Source organism: Pangasianodon hypophthalmus, chromosome 18 (genome assembly GCF_027358585.1).
Source record: "Pangasianodon hypophthalmus isolate fPanHyp1 chromosome 18, fPanHyp1.pri, whole genome shotgun sequence".
NCBI classification, from domain to species: domain Eukaryota; kingdom Metazoa; phylum Chordata; class Actinopteri; order Siluriformes; family Pangasiidae; genus Pangasianodon; species Pangasianodon hypophthalmus.
The window spans coordinates 10,700,016-10,720,989 of NC_069727.1; the positions used below are offsets into that span (position 1 = coordinate 10,700,016).

Sequence of the window (20,974 nt, forward strand, 5' to 3'; positions counted from 1 at the left end):
TGCTTATTGACTTTGGTTTCCATGGTTACTTTTCTGAGCATACAGACTTCAAGGGAGGTACGATTTGAGTTTAAGAGTTAATAGCCAATGTGATGCAGCTCATTTGCCAGTTTCTGGGGTCATAGCGATACAAGTTAAGTATTATATTTGAAGCATAGAGCTTCCTGCCTGCTAACCAGATCAAATAATATATACAAATCGCGCTCTCTCTCCCCCACTCACTCTCTCTCAGAAGTTCTCTGAGGTCAGAAGTCATGAGAGCGGGCCTCTGTAAGGAGCTGTTTCAGTGAGAGCAGTGCACTTGGACAAAGAGCGCACGCTCACTACAAGCCTTTAATTGACTCGTAAACCTCCTCCACTGCTTGTTCATAGCCTGTTCTACGGTCATCTCAGGCCTCAGTGTTATGACATGCACTTCTCTTCCTCCACTTCTCTCTCCCTGATCCTCTCCTTGTCACTTTTCTCTTCCCCCCACTCTCTGTTTGTCACACCCTTTTCGGTCACAGACAGGTATGACACATAACAATTCCACTGACCTTTCAGCGTGTCACTCGCCATTTTGATAATAATACACCGTTGTGACAGTCTCTGCCAAGGGCTCGAGAAACAATTAGCTGTCAGCCTGTGGCAGAACGACTGCAGGCAGAGGTGTTTCGACTCTGACAGGCCATTGATTTTTCCACATGCCTTCCTCCTCCTGCCACCCATATCCATTAATTTTGCAGACACACGCATTCATGCAACCACTCTTAAGAAACACCATGCGCATAAAAATAAGAGTTCAATGTAAATGCAATAATGACTTTTGTATTTTGTTTGTCTCATTCTGCTGTAAGATATCCACCTTTTTCCTCTGGCTCTTTTTTTTTTTTTTCCTTGTCATAGGTCATTCTGTTAGTTCTGTTAGATAGGAGCGGATAAAGCAGTAGCCTGAGTGCCAAGAAAGTTTTATTACATTATATTATAAAAAACAAATGTTCATTTGGTATGCATGTTTGACACTTATATGACGAATATTTCTGAATCCCTCCTCCTGCTACACAGCACATTTCAGCTGAGGTATGATGTCTCTGTCTGTAGTATGATTTTTATTAGGCGGTTTAATTAGCATGCATGGACGATAGACAATCTTTCAGAAACAAGAACGCACAGATTATTGATGCCAGTGCATCATTTATTTCAAAACTAACAATGCTATCTGATTTTCAGGCAGCATACAATACACTGCCAGAATAGGATTGGGAGATATGCGCACACACACGCGCACACACGCGCACGCACACACACACACACACACACACACACACACACACACACACACACACACAGCATTAGCTATTACACCAATCAGCCATAACATTAAAACCACTGACAGATGGAGTGAGTAACATTGATTATCTCATTACAGTGGCACCTGTCAAGGGGTGGGATATATTAGGTAGCAACTGAACAGTCAGTTCTCGAAGTTGATGTGTTGGAAGTAGGAAAAATGGGCAAGCGTAAGGATTTGAGTGACTTTGACAAGGGCCAGAGCATCTCCAAAACAGTAGGTCTTGTGTGGTATACTCTCCCAGTATGCAGTGGTTAGTACCTACCAAAAGTGGACCACGGAAGGACGACCAGTGAACCGGAGACATGGGTCATGGGTGCCCAAGGCTCATTGATGCGTGTGGGGAGCGAAGGCTAGCCCATCTGGTCCAATCCCAGATACTGTAGCACAAATTGCTAAAAAAGATAATGCTGGCTTTGATAGAAAGGTGTCAGAACACACAGTGCATTGCAGCTTGCTGCGTATGGGGCTGTGTAGCTGCAGACTGGTCAGAGTGCCCATGAAGAGATGGCACCAGGATGCACTATGGGAAGAAGGCAAGCCAACGGAGGCACTGTGGTGCTCTGTGCAATGTTCTGCTGGGAAACCTTGGGTCCTGGCATTCATGTGCATGTTACTTTGACACGTACCACCTACCTGATGGCAGTGGCCTCTTTCAGCAGGATAATGCATCCTGCCCCACTGCAAAACTTGTTCAGGAATTGTTTGAGGAACATGACAAATAGTTCAAGGTGTTGACTTGGCCTCTGTGGGATGTGCTGGACAAACAAGTCCAATCCATGGAGGCCCAACTTACAGGAAGGAAAGGATCCGCTGCTAACGTCTTGGTGCCAGATACCACAGCACACCTTCAGAGGTCTTGTGGAGTCCATTGCTCGACGGGTCAGAGCTGTGTTGGCAGCACAAGGGGGACTTACACAATATTAGACAGGTGGATTTAATGTTATGGCGGCTTGGTGTATGCTGATGTGTAAATATCCATGTACTGACTCCAGCTGAGAAATTAAATACAATGTTGAGGTAGAGTTGAATTACTGAATCTGATTTGGTGTGTGTTTAGTGATAGAGCTGAATCTTACTGTATTGAACTGAGATAATGGATGCCTTTATCAGAGTTTTCCAGATGTTCTCTCAGCTTGTGTGCATATGATTGTGTGTCCATTTGTGTACAGCCCCACACAATGCTTCAGCAAACGCACTCACTCAACTAGTAAAGCTGCAAATTGGTAGCAGTGGATAAAACCCACATGGCTGATCCACGTTTACAAAATTTCATTTTAAAAATAGAAAGTAAACTCAGCATTTCCTTCCAGCTTCTGTTTTTAGGGTATGACTCACATTTTTGTGGAAGTTTGGAACTTGCTTGGCATGGTTCATTTTTGAACCATCCTTTGTATTCCAAATGGAAGACGTTATTTCAGTAGTACTTAATTCAAGCATTACATCAGGTCAGGGTCGGGGTAGACATTCGGGATAAAGCCATGATGCAACGTGTATGCATTTATGAAAGACACAGAGTGTGCGAGTGGGTGAGAGCAGACCGAGGCAGCGCTCTCGTTCTGATAATAATGATGATTGCCGTACTGAAAGGGAACAGCGGGCAGCACGCCACCTCTGACCGCTGTGAACCTAGGAGGTTTAACCAGCTGTAATCTCTATGGTAACGTTCAACGTGTCTTACTAAGGCTTTTTGAGGAGGTGTGACAATTTGAGCTACCGAAGCTCAAGTTAAACTTAATTTTTTATTAAAATTTCATTTTAGTCCTTTCACAGATCACTTGCATAAGATAGAAACTGTAGTTCACATTAATGTTGGGCGTAATGATAATTATCATTACCATTAACATTATTTGTGATGCACTTCAGAGCATCTTTCATGCAGGTAAATCATCAAGGAGATGAGAGATTACTGTGAGAGATGAGGTGAAGCAGGCAGGGCTTCAGGGTGTCAGCTAATATTAGACAGTTCAAAACACCTGTGCATCTGTCAGTCATTCTAGATTATGTGTCAGGTGGCTTATCTGTCTTTTTTTTTTTTTTTTTTTTTGGAAGGAAAAAAGACTGCTCTTTTTGCTTGTTTTTTTGGTAATAGCAGTGTACGCCCATCATGAAATGTGACTTAATACAATACGTACAAGTTGGCAAGTCTGCAAATGCACATTTGTTCTTAATTTAATTGAAACGATAATTAAAGGCATCATTTTTAGATAAAATAATAATAACTTTGTGTATGACTAAATATATTAAGTCTTAAAGAGCACTGATATTATTGTAGGAATTACAATTACTCAGCACAGCACATTGTACTCTAAAGGTTCGCTTGTCATGTTCAGCCTGTATCTTTTATTGCCAGATTTACTTCATAAGCTTCTATCTAACTGAGTAGAATTACCTCAGGAACTTCAAAACGAACATTAAAAGGCTTTGACGGCACACTAAAAACCTTCACAGTGACAGCAGTGATGATAAATTTAGTTGCTTTTTTGTTTAACCTAGTACCTAAAAATTATGGCTGGGCCTGCTCTTTCTGACAGACAGTCACGAAAACTCTTTGGGAACTCAGGATTTCAGAATAGTGGAATTATTTATTCATATAATTTTTTTTTAGTCATTTAGTTGTTTAATGTTTCATTCCAAATTTCTTAAATGCATGCCTCATTGTTTGTAGGTTTATAAGCTTTGTCCTATTTATATCATTTTTCATTTAAGGAAATGAAAATGCCCAGTGTTCTAGACAACTTCCCTCTGTGTGTTCAGCCTGGTCAGCAGGTTATAGTCAGTTTCAGTCTGCTCTGCATACACATCTCCACTATAGAACCAGTTGGTGGATTCATCTGGAGAAGTCAATGTGAGTTTACACATATAACACAGGATGATGATCATTTTGTTTCTAAATGTTGTTTAATGCTTTAGTAACAGGAGTTATAAGCTCTTGGTAGAGATCTTCAGCAGTTAAAATGAATATGTTGCCTATTTGCAATGCCCTCCATTTGTGTTTAGCATGTAGAAAAATGACAGAGGAACTGTAGTTGAGTAAAAATATGGGTACTGTGTCAAAATTGTACTCCATTAACATTAAACTTATGTACATTTAAACATGTTCACATTTTCAAAGCTAAACCTAATAAAGAGCTGACCATGAGTTCATGATACTCAACCCTGTATGACTAACTAGTTTGTCATGAGGAAAATATCCTCCCAAGACAAACCTAGAATTTGGCTTGCTGCTTAGCTAATGTTTAATAACCCTGTTGGATGAATACTAAGCACTGAAGTAATGAATACAAACTTAGCTAGCTAGCAGATTTACCAAAAGTAATTACTTCAACATGCTTCATTAGATTTGATGGCGAATGCTAATATTTCAGTTTTTATGTCCGAGGCAAAAGCGACATCTCATCCTGTGAATCATTGGTAACTCCGGTATAAGACAACATCTTATTAAGGTATGGCCAAGAATGTGCATCTTGCTGATTGCAGACGCTACTCAAGCGTGACTCCAGGCTGGCCCTTTATTTGTGGCAGGCGTAATTTAAAAAATAGGTGCAGGTGGGGTGTGCTGCGTCAATTGATAGGTGCTGCTAGTCTTTGCTCAAAGACCAATCAGCACAGTGTGAAGTTTCATTTGACACTAATGTGAATGTGAAAAGAAAGAAAGAATGGGAATGGTACTTGGCGAGAGAGGAAAAAAAGCAAGAAAAATCTCATGACATTTGACATTTGCAGCCACTAATTTGAAGGTCAAAATGAAATGCAAGGAGCAAAACGTATGTATATGTTTTCTTTGGAAATTTGCTTAAGGAAGAGTGAAAGTATCCAATTTTAGTAATACTGAAGTAAATTGCACATCTTCCAAAGTAGTAATTAAGTAAAGTAAAGCAGAGCAATTGCTCAAGTATTTTCCACTCTTGCCACACAAGCTGCATTAACAATAGTAGTTTAATCACATCAGCCTCCCTGGTAAGTTCGTTTAAAGTAAATGCACATTTATAACTTGTTTTTTAACGTTTATAGTGAACTGAAAGAGGCCACTCACGATGTATTACTGTGACGGTTAAGGAACATTACTATGAACTATGAAGGACATAGTGGAGATAAGTGGTGGAGATCTTTGACCTGCACTGGTTCTGTTGCAGTTTTAGGGACTGTACTCTATTGCACTTGAGTAATTAACATAAATGTCTATCAAGTATCATTAAAGGAAAGAGTTAGAAAATAAGAGAGCTCAGGCCAAACTATGTCATTTTAATGGGAATAACACCCCTGGGAATGTGGTTTAATATAGTTGTTGTTGTTTTTTTATAGAAGTCATTGTCCTTTTTTTGCCGCTGCATTTTGAAATGATCAGTGGAGACTTGTTTAGTGCATCTGTTATGTAGGCAAAATATAATGTTGACTGTTTTTATCAGACTTAAGCAGCACTGAAACCCACAAAACCGACGAGTAAGCCTCCTTGTTTCTATTTTGGAAGATCCAGGAAAGATTGCTTATTTGGGGGAGGACTGCATCCGTGTGGTTCTGTTTTCTTTTTTCTGGTTTGGATTTATATAGAAAACACCGATGTCAGGAATTGTATGGTGTTGACTCACCCGCATATGACTGGGGACAGCCGAAATCCATTCACGCTCTTGTTCTCTGATGAGTGTGTAAAAGGTTAGGAAGAAGTGGTCTGGTGGAAATGTCAGTCCTTGAGCAATGTTAGTATTTATATTTAAATAACTTTTACAGAATTGGCTGCGTTGTTTTATATCATCAGCACTATTAGAGTCTCCTGACATACAATAGCTCTGGAAGAATTGTGAGTTAGATAATCATGAGCTTACACAGATCACATGCTTAAAGATGTGGTTTAAAACAACCTTGGAAATTGCTGCACTTTGATTGCCTGATGATTCTTAAGCCATCGGCTAAACCTGCATAGCCACCCTACAGTTACCATGAATTAGCAGGTAGTACATCATTTCAGTGTTTAGGTGTGTCTGTCTTCAGTGTTGCATTTAACTTAAAAAGAGGCAGGGTTGATGAGTAAGAACATTTTTTTTTAAAGCATGTGCTTATTTCCAGGGCTATAGAGTAGTAAACCAGTGCAAATCTCTACCATGAATGTAGTATGCCGGAAATTAGAAATAATTTAAACTAATAGAGAAAAACCAAGACTACAATACTCTGTGGTAAGAGGAAATCCTGTCTAATCTCATTGGAGGTAGTGTAATCTCTTGCCCTCTTGTTTTCTAAGAAACTAGTTCCACTGTGAGATTATCCCTTAGTAATACATTGTTCTCCTTCTTTGGAAATCTGTCAAACATCTCATACCGTCATCACTGTGACTGATTTCAGAACAACAATCAGCACTCAAAAACAGGAAGCAATAATAACACAGCCTGTTACACCTGCACACACACACACACACACACACACACACACACACACACACAGGGAGTGGCTGTGAATTCCTGTGGTATGCAAACTCCATGTTTATTGTAATCACAGAAGCAGCCTTTAGGACTTTACCTGCTAAGCGTTTGGATGCTCTATCGATCAGACACATGCTGTTATCTTCTACCTGTTTTTGACTCCTTAAACTCCCCAGCTCCAGACACCAAAGTTCTCTTGTAACTACATATCTTTTCTAATAGTTATGCTGTAGTTACTAAATAAATCATTGTAGTAACACACCGGTTCTCAATCTGTGCAGGGTGCATAAAAAGCTCAGATGATGTCTGTCTAGTTAGTAATTTTTAATTTTGTCAGTTCATTAAAGCTTCAGCAAGTGAATGATTAGATAGAGTAAAAGTACTAGTCACTACTGAGCATTATTTAAAAAAAATATATCCTTAACAAGTCCTTAATGAGTTATAATGTCAACAGAACAGCGCCACATCTTTTCTTACGTGCAGAGCGGTTTGATAGGTGGGGTTTGGGGTGTGTCTGTGACTCTTACTAGCCATAAAGGTGGGCTTAGGCCTGGCAATAGAAGCAGTGGCAATGTGAGCGACATTGTTCACACGCTTGCTTTTCTTATGTACATCTGGAGGATTAAAAGCGACATCCACTAGATGGCACATCAGAGCCAAAACATCTTGTAAAATGAACTGTAAAATGTTTAGCAATTTCATGCACAGCGACGTTGAAAAGACACCAACCGCTCTCTTTCCTCCGTTGTCATATGTGCAGGATAGTACATAAGTATGCATTTTTTATTTAGTCAGTTGCAGACACAGTGTCACATGGTGCTGTACTGCCCTCACTACTTACACTGCTGTTGCACCATGTGGACTCGTAGTGTTAATTTCTGTGAACGTGCACAAGCAGCGACTGCAGGAGATACGCACAGCAGCCATTTTTCGTGTATATATATATATATATATATATATATATGCAGTTAAAAGCAGGTATAATTCAGCCTTTAGACTAAACGTAAACTAAAAGTGCTACTTTAAGATGAATGACTAATTAATAAACTGGTACTTCACGGAAGTTTGACTGTTTGGCAGTAACCACTTAAACAGCTCACGTGTCCTGTTTTTATTCATTACGATTAAGAAAAAAACAGGGCAAAACAGTTGTGCACTTAATCTTACTTAACATAAGCAGTAATATTGGTAGGAGTGATAAAAGTATTAATATAACCTACAGTAAATCAAGTAATAAAAGTATTAAAAGGAATGCACTGATGCCATTTTTTTTTTCCAGACATATGAGTACGTGTACGTGTGTTTTGCTACTTGTTGATACTGAGATCAATACTGATATCTAAACAAGTAACCTACTTAGTATTGATCAATCAGGGATGTCACAGAACATTTTATTTAGCTCTGTTTGTTTTCCTGGTTTAAATATTGGGCAGGAAATGTACTTCATGCATCCTCTTGATATTTTTGCCGAGCACAGTTTGATTGCTTTCATTATTCCTGAAATACATTCAGTTTGCTTTCAATTTGTGTCGTTTGTTCATTAACACTGCAGTGTACACTAGACTTACACCACATTGTGTCACCTAGATGTTGGCATCAGAGCATTTTGTGCAAGTAAGAGTAAGCGAGCACTGTTTTGGACTGATACCAGTACTGGTATTGATGCATCCCTAAGTATTACTATGAGTAACAGTTTAGCTTTAATACCTATTCTTTTTTTAAAATTTGTTTTATTGTTTGCGTTATTTGCTGAATTTACTGTATATCTACTTTATCACACAAATACATGTAAATCTGTCCGTGCACTCTGAATGTAAATATGTGATACACACGCTGTCTCATGGCCAGAACGATTGTCAGGGTTGTTTTTGAAAGCAAAAGCAATTGTGGAATGAATTTGAGAGATAAGACAGAACGAGCAAATGACAGAGAGAGGGGAAAGAGCAAGAGGCTGTGACTCGTCTCAGGATGATGAAATGAGCATGTCATCCTGTGTAGGGGTGTGTGTTTCATTTTTTTTTTTCTTGTTTTGTGTGTGTGTGTGTGTGTGTGTGTGTGACCCTTTGTGTCATTCTGCCATAGAATGGAAAAACAAACACACAGCTATGTGCTGTTGGGAATAGGTACACTAAGACGAGATAATACCAAGATAAAATACTTATCCAGATACCACACACACACACACACACACACACACACACACGAACCATTTCACAACAAAGACATGGCTTCTAATCTCTGCAGGAGATGCATTTTGTAACGTTAACTTTTTTGAACAAGCAGCACTGGTGCAAGTGTAGCAAACATAAAAGTAAGTTTTAAGTTTTAAAAGTCCAACACACTGTTAATCGCACTCAAATGGAATAGTTTGTCGCAGTGAAATACAGAGTTAGTCTGAAAGGTTCAAATTGACTACAATTTAAACCTAGCTGTCATAGTGGCCTGTATATCCATTTTGGCATTGTAAGTGTTGCCATGGAAACCACAAAAATCTCCAAGTCCAGAAAAATCAAAGGCTCTGAGTGGATAATTACCATAATTCTAATGGAGGTGAACACACTAATATTTGGAGATATGTGCTCAATACATGCGCGCACACACACACACACACACACACACACACACACACACACACACACACACAATTGAACATTAGATGAAGCTCAGAAAGAGCATATTGGAGCATAAAGGAAAGTGAAAAAGAACTGTCTCAGAGTTTTTGCTCTGCTATACAAGCTGTATCAGCGATTCATGTACTGAAGTGTTTAAATTCATGTACTTCGACTAGTGTTTAAATTCACAATTCTAGCACCTACGTAATGATGGATACTTTAGATTTCTTTTAGTTGCTATGGTCTACATCACCTACATTGGGTCTTTACTGGGTGTAGGTTAGAAGGAAAAGGAAGGGGTGTGATCCTCAAGGCTGAGTAAATTGGCCATTACAGTGACAGCTACAGCCGGTATTAAGCCTTACGTTTTATCTTCATGGGGTTCACGGCGTAGTCATAACACAAACATGTAACGCAAGAAAAGAAAGGTAGAAGTAATTTGCTCATGCTGGTAATCTATATCGTGTATATGAGAAAACAAAGCAGGCTACATTCTGTCCGAATGCTGCTAGGAGCATCATGCTGTTGATTTGAGGTAGCTTGACAATAACATATGATCAGTTAGTATATATGCTACTGAAAAACGTTTGGCTGGAACGGAGTGGAGGAAAAAATGTATTATGCATTTCCAACAGTAGAGGTGTAACGGAATGCCACTGTCTGTAACTATTTAGTGCTCCAAGTATTTGTACCTGTATTCAGATTTAACTCCAGAGTGGGCATTGCCTAAATCAGGAGGTTGCTTTTTCTGATTTTCTTGATTTTAGCTTCACCCACCAGCTAGGTCTGCCCTATCCTACGATAGCTACCAACCAGGGAGGGTGAAAGCCATCACCTGCTTCCTCTGAGACAAGTGAAGTCAACTAAACGCATTTTTTTTTTCCAACTGCTGAACATGCTGCATCATATGACAGCGTAACACATTCAGAGGAATAGTGCTATCTACCCCCTTCTGCATACACATTTCACTCCCCTGAAAAATATAATGTTTTCTAATTAAAAAAACATCCTATCTTTCTATTAAAGTGGGTCTTTAAGCCCCTAATATCACTCAGGTTTGGAAATTTTGTACTTTTTCCCATTTTGAGGGCCCCATAATAAAAAAAAGGCTTATTTTAGTGAATTCTGAGCATTTAGACAGATAGAAAACAAGTTTCTCTTTATGTCTGCCAAATTTATTATGGCTAGAAATAATATTTCTGCAGATATTAAATCTTAAACATGACTTCCCTTCTCAATGAAACAGTTTAATGTAAGAATTCATCCAAAATAGTTTGCAGATGTTGGTGTTTAGGTCACAAGCAACAAATAAAGAAAGAATGAACAAACATGCAGACACATGCAGCAACAGCTCTATCTGAATTGACATGAATGATCCTGTGGTGTCTTTAATCTGCAATTTCTCTACTTTTGAATAGTGGTTGTAGAATGACTGTTGCTTCCTTATTTAATTTTAAATGTAGTTTGTCCATGCAGTTTTTCTGAACAGCTCAGGAGATCTGTCTGATCAGTTTTAAAAGTGGTCTGTTCATTCCGGATTGTGGGTTCAACAGGTTACAGTAATTCATCCAGTAATCCAGGTTTAGCGGGAGCACACACGCACACACATATGGAGAAAGAGAGAGGGTGAAGAGTACCACATTAGGTGGATTTATTCCCTCGAGCCTTTTTATAATTAAATGGGTCATGCAGTATGCTGGCCGTAGCAGATTAGTTCTGAATTAATACCTAAAATAGCAATTAGTGCATTTTGTTCATCTGTTTCATATCCTTCTTATTAAATTCAGGTGTAATTTTGTAGTGTAAGAATTAGTGCTATGGACCGGGAAAGCTGTTGCATTTGTTTTAAGCAATGACATGCTCCTTTTTCTATTCCTGGAAGTAGTTGTTTATCCCTCTTAATCCATCATTTTCCGATTCCTCAGCCGTGTGCCGATTGTGAGCCATGATTCATTCATTGTATACATTTAGTCATCAACTGTTAGTAATTGGAAATGTAATATTCAGCATATAATGTTACACCTAAGGACAAATATGTTTGTTCTCGCTACAAGGGTGTGTTTGGGTCATTTTAAAATTCACTCACAGCTTTCCAATGTTGTTTCTATCCTCTTTGTTCTGTAAAATCACTGTGCTTTGAGGTGTGTGTGCAAGCTTGTGTTAAACATCTGTAGTCAATGGTCACAGTGAATAAAGGAGAATAGTGGTGCTCTGTTTGATGCCGTTGTTGCTCAAGTGTAAACGCTGCAGAACGTTCACTGTTTTTGAGTTAAATTGCATTGAGAAATGTATCTTGAGCGTATATGTAGAAATTTGTTTGTACTCTTTGAAAGATAAAAATGAATTTGTATGAATTTTGTAGCGAAACCTAACCAATTGTAACAGTCTTTCACAGTCTGCCATCTGCCTCTCCAGAAGTTGTCAATAGGTGCGGAACAGTGTAAAAGATTCATGTTATAAGCCAGTATTACAGTTTTGAGTGTACAGTCTCGGGTCTCAGCACTGCTGGTAATATTGACAGTAAAGAGACTTCTAACCAGAAGTGAAACCGTGATGACCAGAAAAGCATCTCAGAACGCACAACGCACAACACGTCAACACAGCAGCAGAAGAATTATAAGAGTCTGGCTAGCATCTTTATTTTGTCATTTATTTTATCGTTTATTTTGCCAAAGACAATTTTTTCTTTTTTTTTTTTCGGGTTGTCGAACCAACTTGTCTGCTGGGCAACTACGAATAAAGGAAAACAATGGCCCAGACCTGAAACCTGCTTCTTCTGGTGAAATGTTCATCCCTGAGGTGTATACTAAGGGCATTCTGTGATCTGGACCCTCTGACTGCGGGTTAAAATATTTCTTACATGTCATTCATTCATTTTTCAGTTCAGGCTTTTGCTTCACTCAGGCTGAAATACTGTGGAGCTACACTGTTGCTCTGTGCTTTTGTTCTGCCACAATACAGCATTTTGCTGCTCACTGAGTATTGTACAAAGAGAAGGGGGCTTGTAGTAGTGGGCTGGAGTGGTCGTGTTGTCTTTCAGCCTCGCTGCAGAGCACAATCACTTCACTACACGTGCACAAAGGCCTCCTTGTTTGCACTGTGCCAAGCCTTGCCTGGCTCCTTTACTTTATTATTCATTTCCTCTCTCTCTTTTCTATCCTTCTTTCCTACTAACTCTAGTTTTACACACCCACTCGCTCTTTTACTCTTTTGCTTAATCATTGTTCTGCCTGAGCATTGGCTCGTTCTCTTTGGACACACTGAATATAGAGTCTCGAACAGCAGCATTTCTTTAGTTCAAAGTGCTTACAGGTTTTTCAATTTTTCAAATTACTTTGAAGAAGTCTTTGACTCTCTGACGAAAGATGTGCTTTAATTCATTTCCACATGTGTTCTGGTTTGCTTTATTTGCCTGGTTTATTTAGAAATGCCACTGATCCTATACCCAGTACCAACAAAAAAGGTGGCTCAGATAGCAGAGAAAATATATGAGAGATCCGATTCTGTAACAAGCAGCAAAGATTGGAATTGGATTTGGAAAAAAATTTTTTTTTTTTCGAACAGGAAATGTTTTCGTATACAGCGACTTAACTTTTTTTTTCTTTTGTTAAAGTGGCTTTGATTATATTTATAGTTTATAATATTTACAATGTAAGTGATTTTTGTGTGAAAGAGTTTAACTGTGAAGTGATTCGGTTTAAAAAACAGACATTAAAGCTCAGTAATTTTTAGAAAACAGTATCGGACGGATAACGGTATCAGCTGATACTCAAAGTTTTGATATCAGTAGCAGAAAAGGAAGTGCTCTCATATGCAGGCAAAACATAATTGCTAATCCAGAAGATTTGTTTGTTTATTTATGTATTTATTTATTTATTATTCTGTTGTAGACCTTATCCTTTGTCCTTCATCCTTTTAATGCACATAACTTAAGTGAGAAGTATCTGGCATTCAGACTGATCCCTACTCATAGTGTTTTAAAAGGTTTGTGATCTTGTGGTCTGTAAACAGTGAGCTCATTAAAGGAGTATACATGTGTGTGGCTTCTGTGCTCTTTTATTTTACAGTGCTTCTGTATGACCAGGTCTGTCAGAGTTTTAGTGAAATCCTTATTTATACCCCAGGTTTATTGCCAGTAATAATGTCCCAGGAATAGCATAGATTCTCATAAACTTCTTGGCTGAATGAGCTTTAATGAAAAGAGGTTCAGTCTACAGCAACTAATCACAAATAAATAGGAAGATTGTAACTGGCTAAAAGTCTAATAAAATCCTAACTCGACTGTGATATGACCAAAGGTTGACCCTCAGTCTGCAGCCTTTTTAACAAGAATTCTGCCCCTGAGGTGCTTCAGTGTAGTGCTGGGCAATTTTAACGATTAATTCAGTTAATTCCTATTAATTTTTTAACACCATTTTCAAAATGTTCTAATTGAGATTGTGCATTTTATATGTATATGCATATTAAAATTTTTTAATGCTGTTTAAAAGTTTAAACCAATACGAAGGAAAAACACGGCCTTCTTATCCTGATAAACACATCACTTCAGAGATATGGAATTGGTACAGGTTTGAAAAGTCACATGAACAAGTTTATGTGAAATATAAAATATAACCTAAGCAGTAATTCGCTCTTGGAAATTACGTCATTTTCGACCTCGGGACATTCCACAGATGAAGTGAAGAAATGGACACCCCCATATTTGTATTTTGTTAGCAACAAGCAAGGCAACTAACTCGAATGAGTGATGTATATTTTCTTTCTCAAACAGCGGACTGTATAGTCAATGTTTTTCGATTTAACAGAATGTCTGTATGTTGATTAATCTAAAGCTAATACTTGTATATACAGTTGAACTCAGTTAAAGGTAAGAAGTTTTACTCTGTTTATTTCTGATGCTGTGCGCAGCCATGTTGATTTGAAGTTAGTCCATAAATGGGGAAGGATCTCGGATTTGAGAAGAATACCCCAACTGACTTCTCAGTTGCGGTGGCATTTCATATCACAAAAGACATGGTCCGCATTTACTCTGTCGAGAAAGAAGAGTTCACTAAGTTGTGCAAAAATATTAACAGCGCCATCTATAGCAAATAGTGCACACTATGTTTTTTTTCCTAATATTCTTTATTTAAAAGAACCATTGTTTGCACTATTTGCTGTAGATCGTGCTGTTACTTGCAAAGTCAATTCTAATAAATAAAAAACTTTGAAAAGTTATGCAATTTATATATAATAGTGAAGTGACTTGTGGTGACCCATACTAGGAATTTGTGCTCTGCATTTAACCCATCCAAGTGCACACACAGTAGTGAACACACACACACCGTGAACACACATCCGGAGCAGTGGGCAGCCTTTTTTGCTGCGGCGCCTGGGGAGCAGTTGGGGGTTTGGTGCCTTGCTCAAGGGTCTCACCTCAGTCGTGGTATTGAGGGTGGAAGAGAGCGCTGGTCATTCACTCCCCCCACCTACAATCCCTGCTGGACCTGAGACTCGAACCCACAACCTTCAGGTTCAGCTTTGGGTTGCAAGTACTTAATAAATCATTAATAAAGTTGAAAAAAATTGAGGTTTTTTTTTTTTTTTTTTTTTTTTTTTTTTTTGGAATAATGCCCAGCCCTGCTTCAGTGATGTTTATACTCGTCCTGTTCTGTTGTACTCATAAACGAGATATTCCTGATTTACTGCTACCATCATGATTTCTTAACTGGAAGTGATGGCAGGAAAATAGTTTTTGTCTGACTGTATTTTCTTGGTATTTATAAAAGTGTCCTGTCTTAAGTATTAACCGTTTGCATGTTGCTCTGACACACTAAAGCTGTTCATGGATATTCAGTGAACAGAAAAGTGTTTAACATGAGATTATTTTCCATCTGTCTAAGCATTGCTAACTGTAATCTGGTTAGTGCTCAGGGTTGATGTTCTGTGCTACACCAAGCGAGAGGTCAGGCGGAAATGACCTCTCAGGCGAAGACTGGTGACCGGAAGGCGGCTCATCTGGCAGCAACTGTTGTCACAATATCACCTACTGCTGAGTGTGTGTGTGTGTGTGAGTGTGAGTGAGCCTGAGCGAGATATATACATATATTGTTTGCTTACTGACTAAAGGAGGAGCTAACTTCCAAAAATTCTCTCTCTCTCTCTCTCTCTCTCTCTCTTTCTGTGTCTTGCTTTCTGACTTTGTCTTTCTCCCACACTGTCTCTCTCTCTCACTCTATCTCTTTCACTCTGTCTGTCTCTTTCACTCTCTCTCTCTCTCTCTCTCTCTCTCTCTCCCCCTGTGTGTGTGTATTTTGGTCAATGGACTTGGAGAAGTTCTCTGTATTCTGGCCCTGTGTGAAGCACTGAAGCAGTGAGCAAATTATAAGCTCAGCACAATAACGGGGCAAATTCAATAAGCATGCCTGCTGTTCCCCACATCCCACTGAGAGTGATGAGTGTGTGTTTGTGTGTACGTGTTTGGGTGTGTGTGTGTTTCGTCCTTTGTGAGAACCAAATGTGCCTATAATGATAAAGTTGGAGATTGCTGTGACATTTGGCTGTTCACAAAGAATAGATTTTGTTCCAAAAGTGCATATTTTATTTGAAAGATTTATAGAGCCCAAATATTTACTCTCTGACATTAAGGTTAGAATCGGGTGTAAACACAGCATTATTTATTTATTATAAAATAAGAGTCAGTGGAAGTATGACAGAGAGAGTGTGTGCGTTTGTGAGAGAGAGTGAGTGAACTTGTGTAAGTTTATGGGCATGTATTATGGTTAAGATGAGGGTTTAACATATCATTATTTAGCTACATAATACACAGTACAGAAAATACCTCACAGATAGTATTATGAGTGAGTGTGTGTGTGTGTGTGTGTGTGTGTGTGTGTGTGTGTGTGTGTGTGTGTGTGTGTGTGTGTGTGTGTGTGTGTGAGAGAGAGAGCGAGAGAGAGAGAGAGAGGGAGGTGACTAAGCTGAATCATCAGCCCACAGGCATTATATTCTCCTCTTAATGAACTGGCCTTGTGCTTAATGAGGAAAGAGCAGAACACATTGGCATAACAAAGCTTTTTAAACAAACGTGAGCCATTATGGGAGGAATGATCCCAAATGTTCAACACACTTTTGCACGCAAGATGATGTGTTACAAACTGATTGTGTCAGCTTTACATTTTAGTTACTTTTTCTATAGTTGGATGTTTCCAGGTCCTTCAATTCTTACCTCAGTGTAGAAAATACCGAAACATACACACTTGTGTATTACTCTAGCACTTTTCCTTATGCGTTAGCCATATTTCCCTACAACCTCACACACCACCTCATGTTCCTGTCCTCATGGGGATTAATACATTCTCAGACACATACACGTGTACACACTTTATAGAATTTATTACAGCTGCTGCATTGAAGATCTTTTTGTTTGTCAATTCTCATCAGTGCTTCCTGTGTATGCAAAGAGTAATTACTTTAACCTTCGTCCTCATCCCCCCATGACTGCAGCCAGCGGGAATGCATACACACACACACACACACACACACACACACACACACACACACACACAGGGCAGGGGAACTAGAACCATTACCCTCTGCCAGTAAGTACAGTTTGGCTTTCCTCAGTTTGTCACTCCCTCTGTTGGACTCTGAGCAGAGTTTATGATGTTTTGTTCAGTGACACACATGTGTAGAAGCTTTAGCTGCTCTGATCCCATCCAACTTTAAATAACTCTATCCCTCAACCCTGTCAGTCAACCTCACACCTTGTCCACAAAAGCACCTAATTAGAGGATGGAAAGTGCTAGCGAGAATGGGAACACAGAGCCACTGCCTCTCTGCAGCACCAAGCAGCAGCATTAAATGGGTTTATCACATTTCACATTTTTATCACTCTAAACTGACAGACAATACAGCTCTTCAGGATCTAAAAGACAAGGTGTGAGTGAGAAACATGCTGGATATGAGTGTGTGTGTGTGTGTGTGTGTGTGTGTGTGAGAGACACAGATAGAGTGAGAGAGAAAAACAGGAGAGACAGACACAGAGAGCTAGAGCGAGAGAAACAGAGATGGACAGAGAGAGAAGCAGGGAGATGGATATTTGTGTATTTGTTTATGTAGATATTAACAGGACCGTACATGTCTGCCTGTCAAAATCTGAGGGGCAGTGAATAAAACACACACACACACACATTTAATTCTTTAAGAAATTTTACTTCTTCTTATTATTATTATTATTGCCATTATTATTATTAATGTTTAATTTTTTTATATGGATACTCAGTGTTATAACCAATCTGTTTATTAATAATAGTTCTTGTCTTCTCTGTAATGCTTTGGCAACACTCTAAATCCATACAGTCATGCCAGTAAAGCTTAGTGAATTGAACTGAGAAACAGAATATGAGAGAGAGAGGAGAGAGAAGGACAGAGAGTGATGAAGATCAGTGCACATCTTGCAGAAAGTAGGCTACAAATCTCTGACTTGAACATCACTGTGCTTACAAGTTTACAGCACACACACACACACACAGAATAGAGTTTTGTTAGCTGACCTTCCATACAGGGTGTGACTGTGAAAGTCACGCAAAAACACAGAGAAGTACAGTAACTGCTCCATTCCAGTGACACATCCATTACACACAAATCCACCTCTCTATAATCCATTCATCTGCGCGCACACACACACACAGACACAGACACAGACACAGTTTCAGTCTCACACAAAGCTTTCCATCACATTCTTCCCGAAAGGCCATCTCGTGCGACACAAAACATGCACGTACATGCACGCAAGAAACGGCCAAGAGGATTGAGGGCGTTCCTTCAAACCGTTTGTGAAGGGAATGTTTCACCTGCACACTCCTTTATGACACTCACAAAGTGTTTCACTTCACTTATGTGCAATCAGACCTGCAGCAAATCCTCATAACGATTTAAAAAAAAAGGTTTAAGATATTTTTACAGGGACCAAATGTCTACACACATAGTCTGGGATGTGTTGAGTTAAACTTAATCTTGGGATGTAGAACACTGATGCTGATCCTTTCTCTTGTTAAAAATGAGCATTAGGACTATGTAAATGCTGGAGTATGGGCACATTTCCTGTCGTTTTTGTAAATTGTCCACTGTCAAAACCCATGTTCATAGGACATTTCCAAATATATTTGCTGAAGAAACACAGAATAAAGACATAACAGCATGGATAAATTCATTCATTCATCTTAAGTAAGCGCTTTATTCATTTTCAGGGTCGCAGTGGATCCGGAGCCTATTCCGGGAATACTGTGTGTGAGCCAGCAATACAGTTTTGATTGGACAGCATGAATTACAAGAAAAACAAAACTTTGTTTTGTTTTCTCTTTTTATTTGGAGGTTGAATTGAAAATGCATATAAAAGCAGGAGGACTGAAACCCATCTGTGAATATTATAAATCCAGAACAAATGACGGGGCAGAAAGTAATCAACATTTTCTGCACAGCAATCAGCCTCACACCGACTCAAAGAATTTCTCCTAGCGGGGGTTAGATCATGCTTTTAAAATCTTCAGTAAGGCAATGTGTTGATCCTGTCTTCATCATCAATAGAGTGTGTGCGAGTGTGTGCGAGTGTGTGCGAGTGTGTGCGAGTGTGTGCGAGTGTGTGCGAGTGTGTGCGAGTGTGTGCGAGTGTGTGCGAGTGTGTGCGAGTATAGTACCAGTCGTTTATCAGGAATGAGTGGCGTTTTCTTTCTCCAGCCTCTATAGTTCACATGCTGTCGTTTGAGACTGGGTTACTCCCGCAAGAACGACGTAGACAATGTTCATCACTAAGAACGTGTCAGTGCCCTTTGCTCTCTGGCTGTGTGAAAATAAATCTCTAATATCACCCAGTGTACTTTGTACCATCTGACACACCTTCTTTAAAGAAATCATTTCAGATGAAGCTTTCTAATACTGTGTGTCCCATAACACTAAATATTTGACTAAAATAAGTCAAAGCATCCTAGACGTGTGCTATGGTTTCCTCATATTCAGCTTCACTCATGATGATTCTTGTTTTCTGTTTTCTTGTTTATCTCTACCTCACACTACTTCCAAACGATGCATAATAATCTAGTGGACTATCCAAAGATATATAATTTGTACATTAAATTTCGGACAAAATAGCTGCAGCTCAATTAATTTAGTAAACAATAATTTAATGAACAATGACAAGCCTGTTTTTATTACATGTACATAACATATGTCTGTGGGTGGAATAAAAAGGTTGTCCTAAACTGCACATTATTCTTTTTCAGCAAATTATAACTTGAACATCAGTGTACATAACCTAACACCTGCTACCAGTGGCTCTAAGGCATAGGGTTTGCTCTTTATGCTAAAAGGTTTTAAGTGAAATGTCCCATGGTTTCAGCTGTTTTCTCTTTCTCTCTTTCTTTTAGAAATGGCGTGGTGGTGTGTGGCAGCACTCCTGATGCTGCTGTTTGTTGCCCGCTTTCGCTGCGATGAGCCTCACCCACAATTTTCCTCCCCCACCATCATCAACACAGTGGTCCAGGACCCCCGCACAGGCCGAATCTACCTGGGTGCCATCGACGCCATCTACCAGCTGAACGCTAGTTTACAGAAGGAGAGTACAGCTCAGACAGGCCCCAAGAAGGACAGCCCAAACTGCACTCCACCCATCACTGCCCATTGCGCCGAGGCTGTGGAAATGCACAACGTCAACAAGCTTCTCTTGGTGAACTCGGCAAACGGCACACTGGTGGTGTGCGGCAGTATCTTTCGTGGCATCTGCTCCCTGCACAATCTGAGTAACGTTGAGCAGCAAGTGTACTACAGTGACACCAAGGGAGAGAAGACATATGTGGCCACGCCAGACAGATCAGTCTCCGTAGTGGGTGTGATCTCAACCTTTACCAAAGACAAAGAGCTGAGTGTTTTCCTAGTAGGCCAAGGCTATGGCAGCTCAGACAGTGTGAAGCTGGTGAGCACACGTCTGTTGCAAATGAATGGTGACATGGACATATTTGAGAACATCGTGGAGACCTCCACGGTGCAGGCAGGCCCATACATGCAGCGCTACCAGCACGACTTCCGCTACGCTTTCAAGCACAATGGCCATGTCTACTTTCTGTTCTCTCGCGCAGTGGACATCAACGATAACCGCAAGCTCAGCTTCGTGGCTCGTCTGTGCGATAACGACCAGAATTACTACTCCTACATAGAGCTTCAGCTCAACTGCAACATGGGCACAGACAATGTCTACAACAAGGTGCAAGCAGCATACCTGACCTCTCCAGGGCCAATTCTTGCCCAAAACCTCAGCTCCAGCGGCATTTTACCAGCAGATGACAAGGTGCTGTTCGCTGTGTTCAGCAAAGCGGACGGCCTGGACTCAGCACTCTGCATGTATCCTCTTAGCAGCATCAACCGCAGGCTCAAAGAGGCCATGGAGTCATGTTATAGAGCAGAATACGTCGACAAAAAGCCAAAAGCAGTCTCCTCACCTTACACCACCAAAAATGAGGAGCTTTGCCTGCCCAAGAGAGAGGTGAGTGTGTAGGCTTGTGCTGTATGTTCATTTTTTCCTTCATTTTCTAAAAAAACAAGTGTGTGTACATTTGTGATTGAAATTTATATATAGTTTAATATTA

General features: G+C 39.7%; 1 protein-coding gene across 2 annotated transcripts in view; it reads left to right on the top strand.

The window, feature by feature from the left end:
• plxnb2a.1 (plexin b2a, tandem duplicate 1) overlaps positions 1–20,974 on the top strand; it is a 97,557-nt gene that overhangs the window by 53,839 nt on the left and 22,744 nt on the right. For both annotated transcript variants that reach the window (XM_026922855.3, XM_034313135.2), the window contains exon 3: positions 19,760–20,871. In XM_026922855.3, the coding sequence (XP_026778656.2) occupies positions 19,762–20,871 (1,110 nt within the window). In that variant the 5' untranslated portion in view covers positions 19,760–19,761. The remainder of the gene's footprint in view (positions 1–19,759; positions 20,872–20,974) is intronic.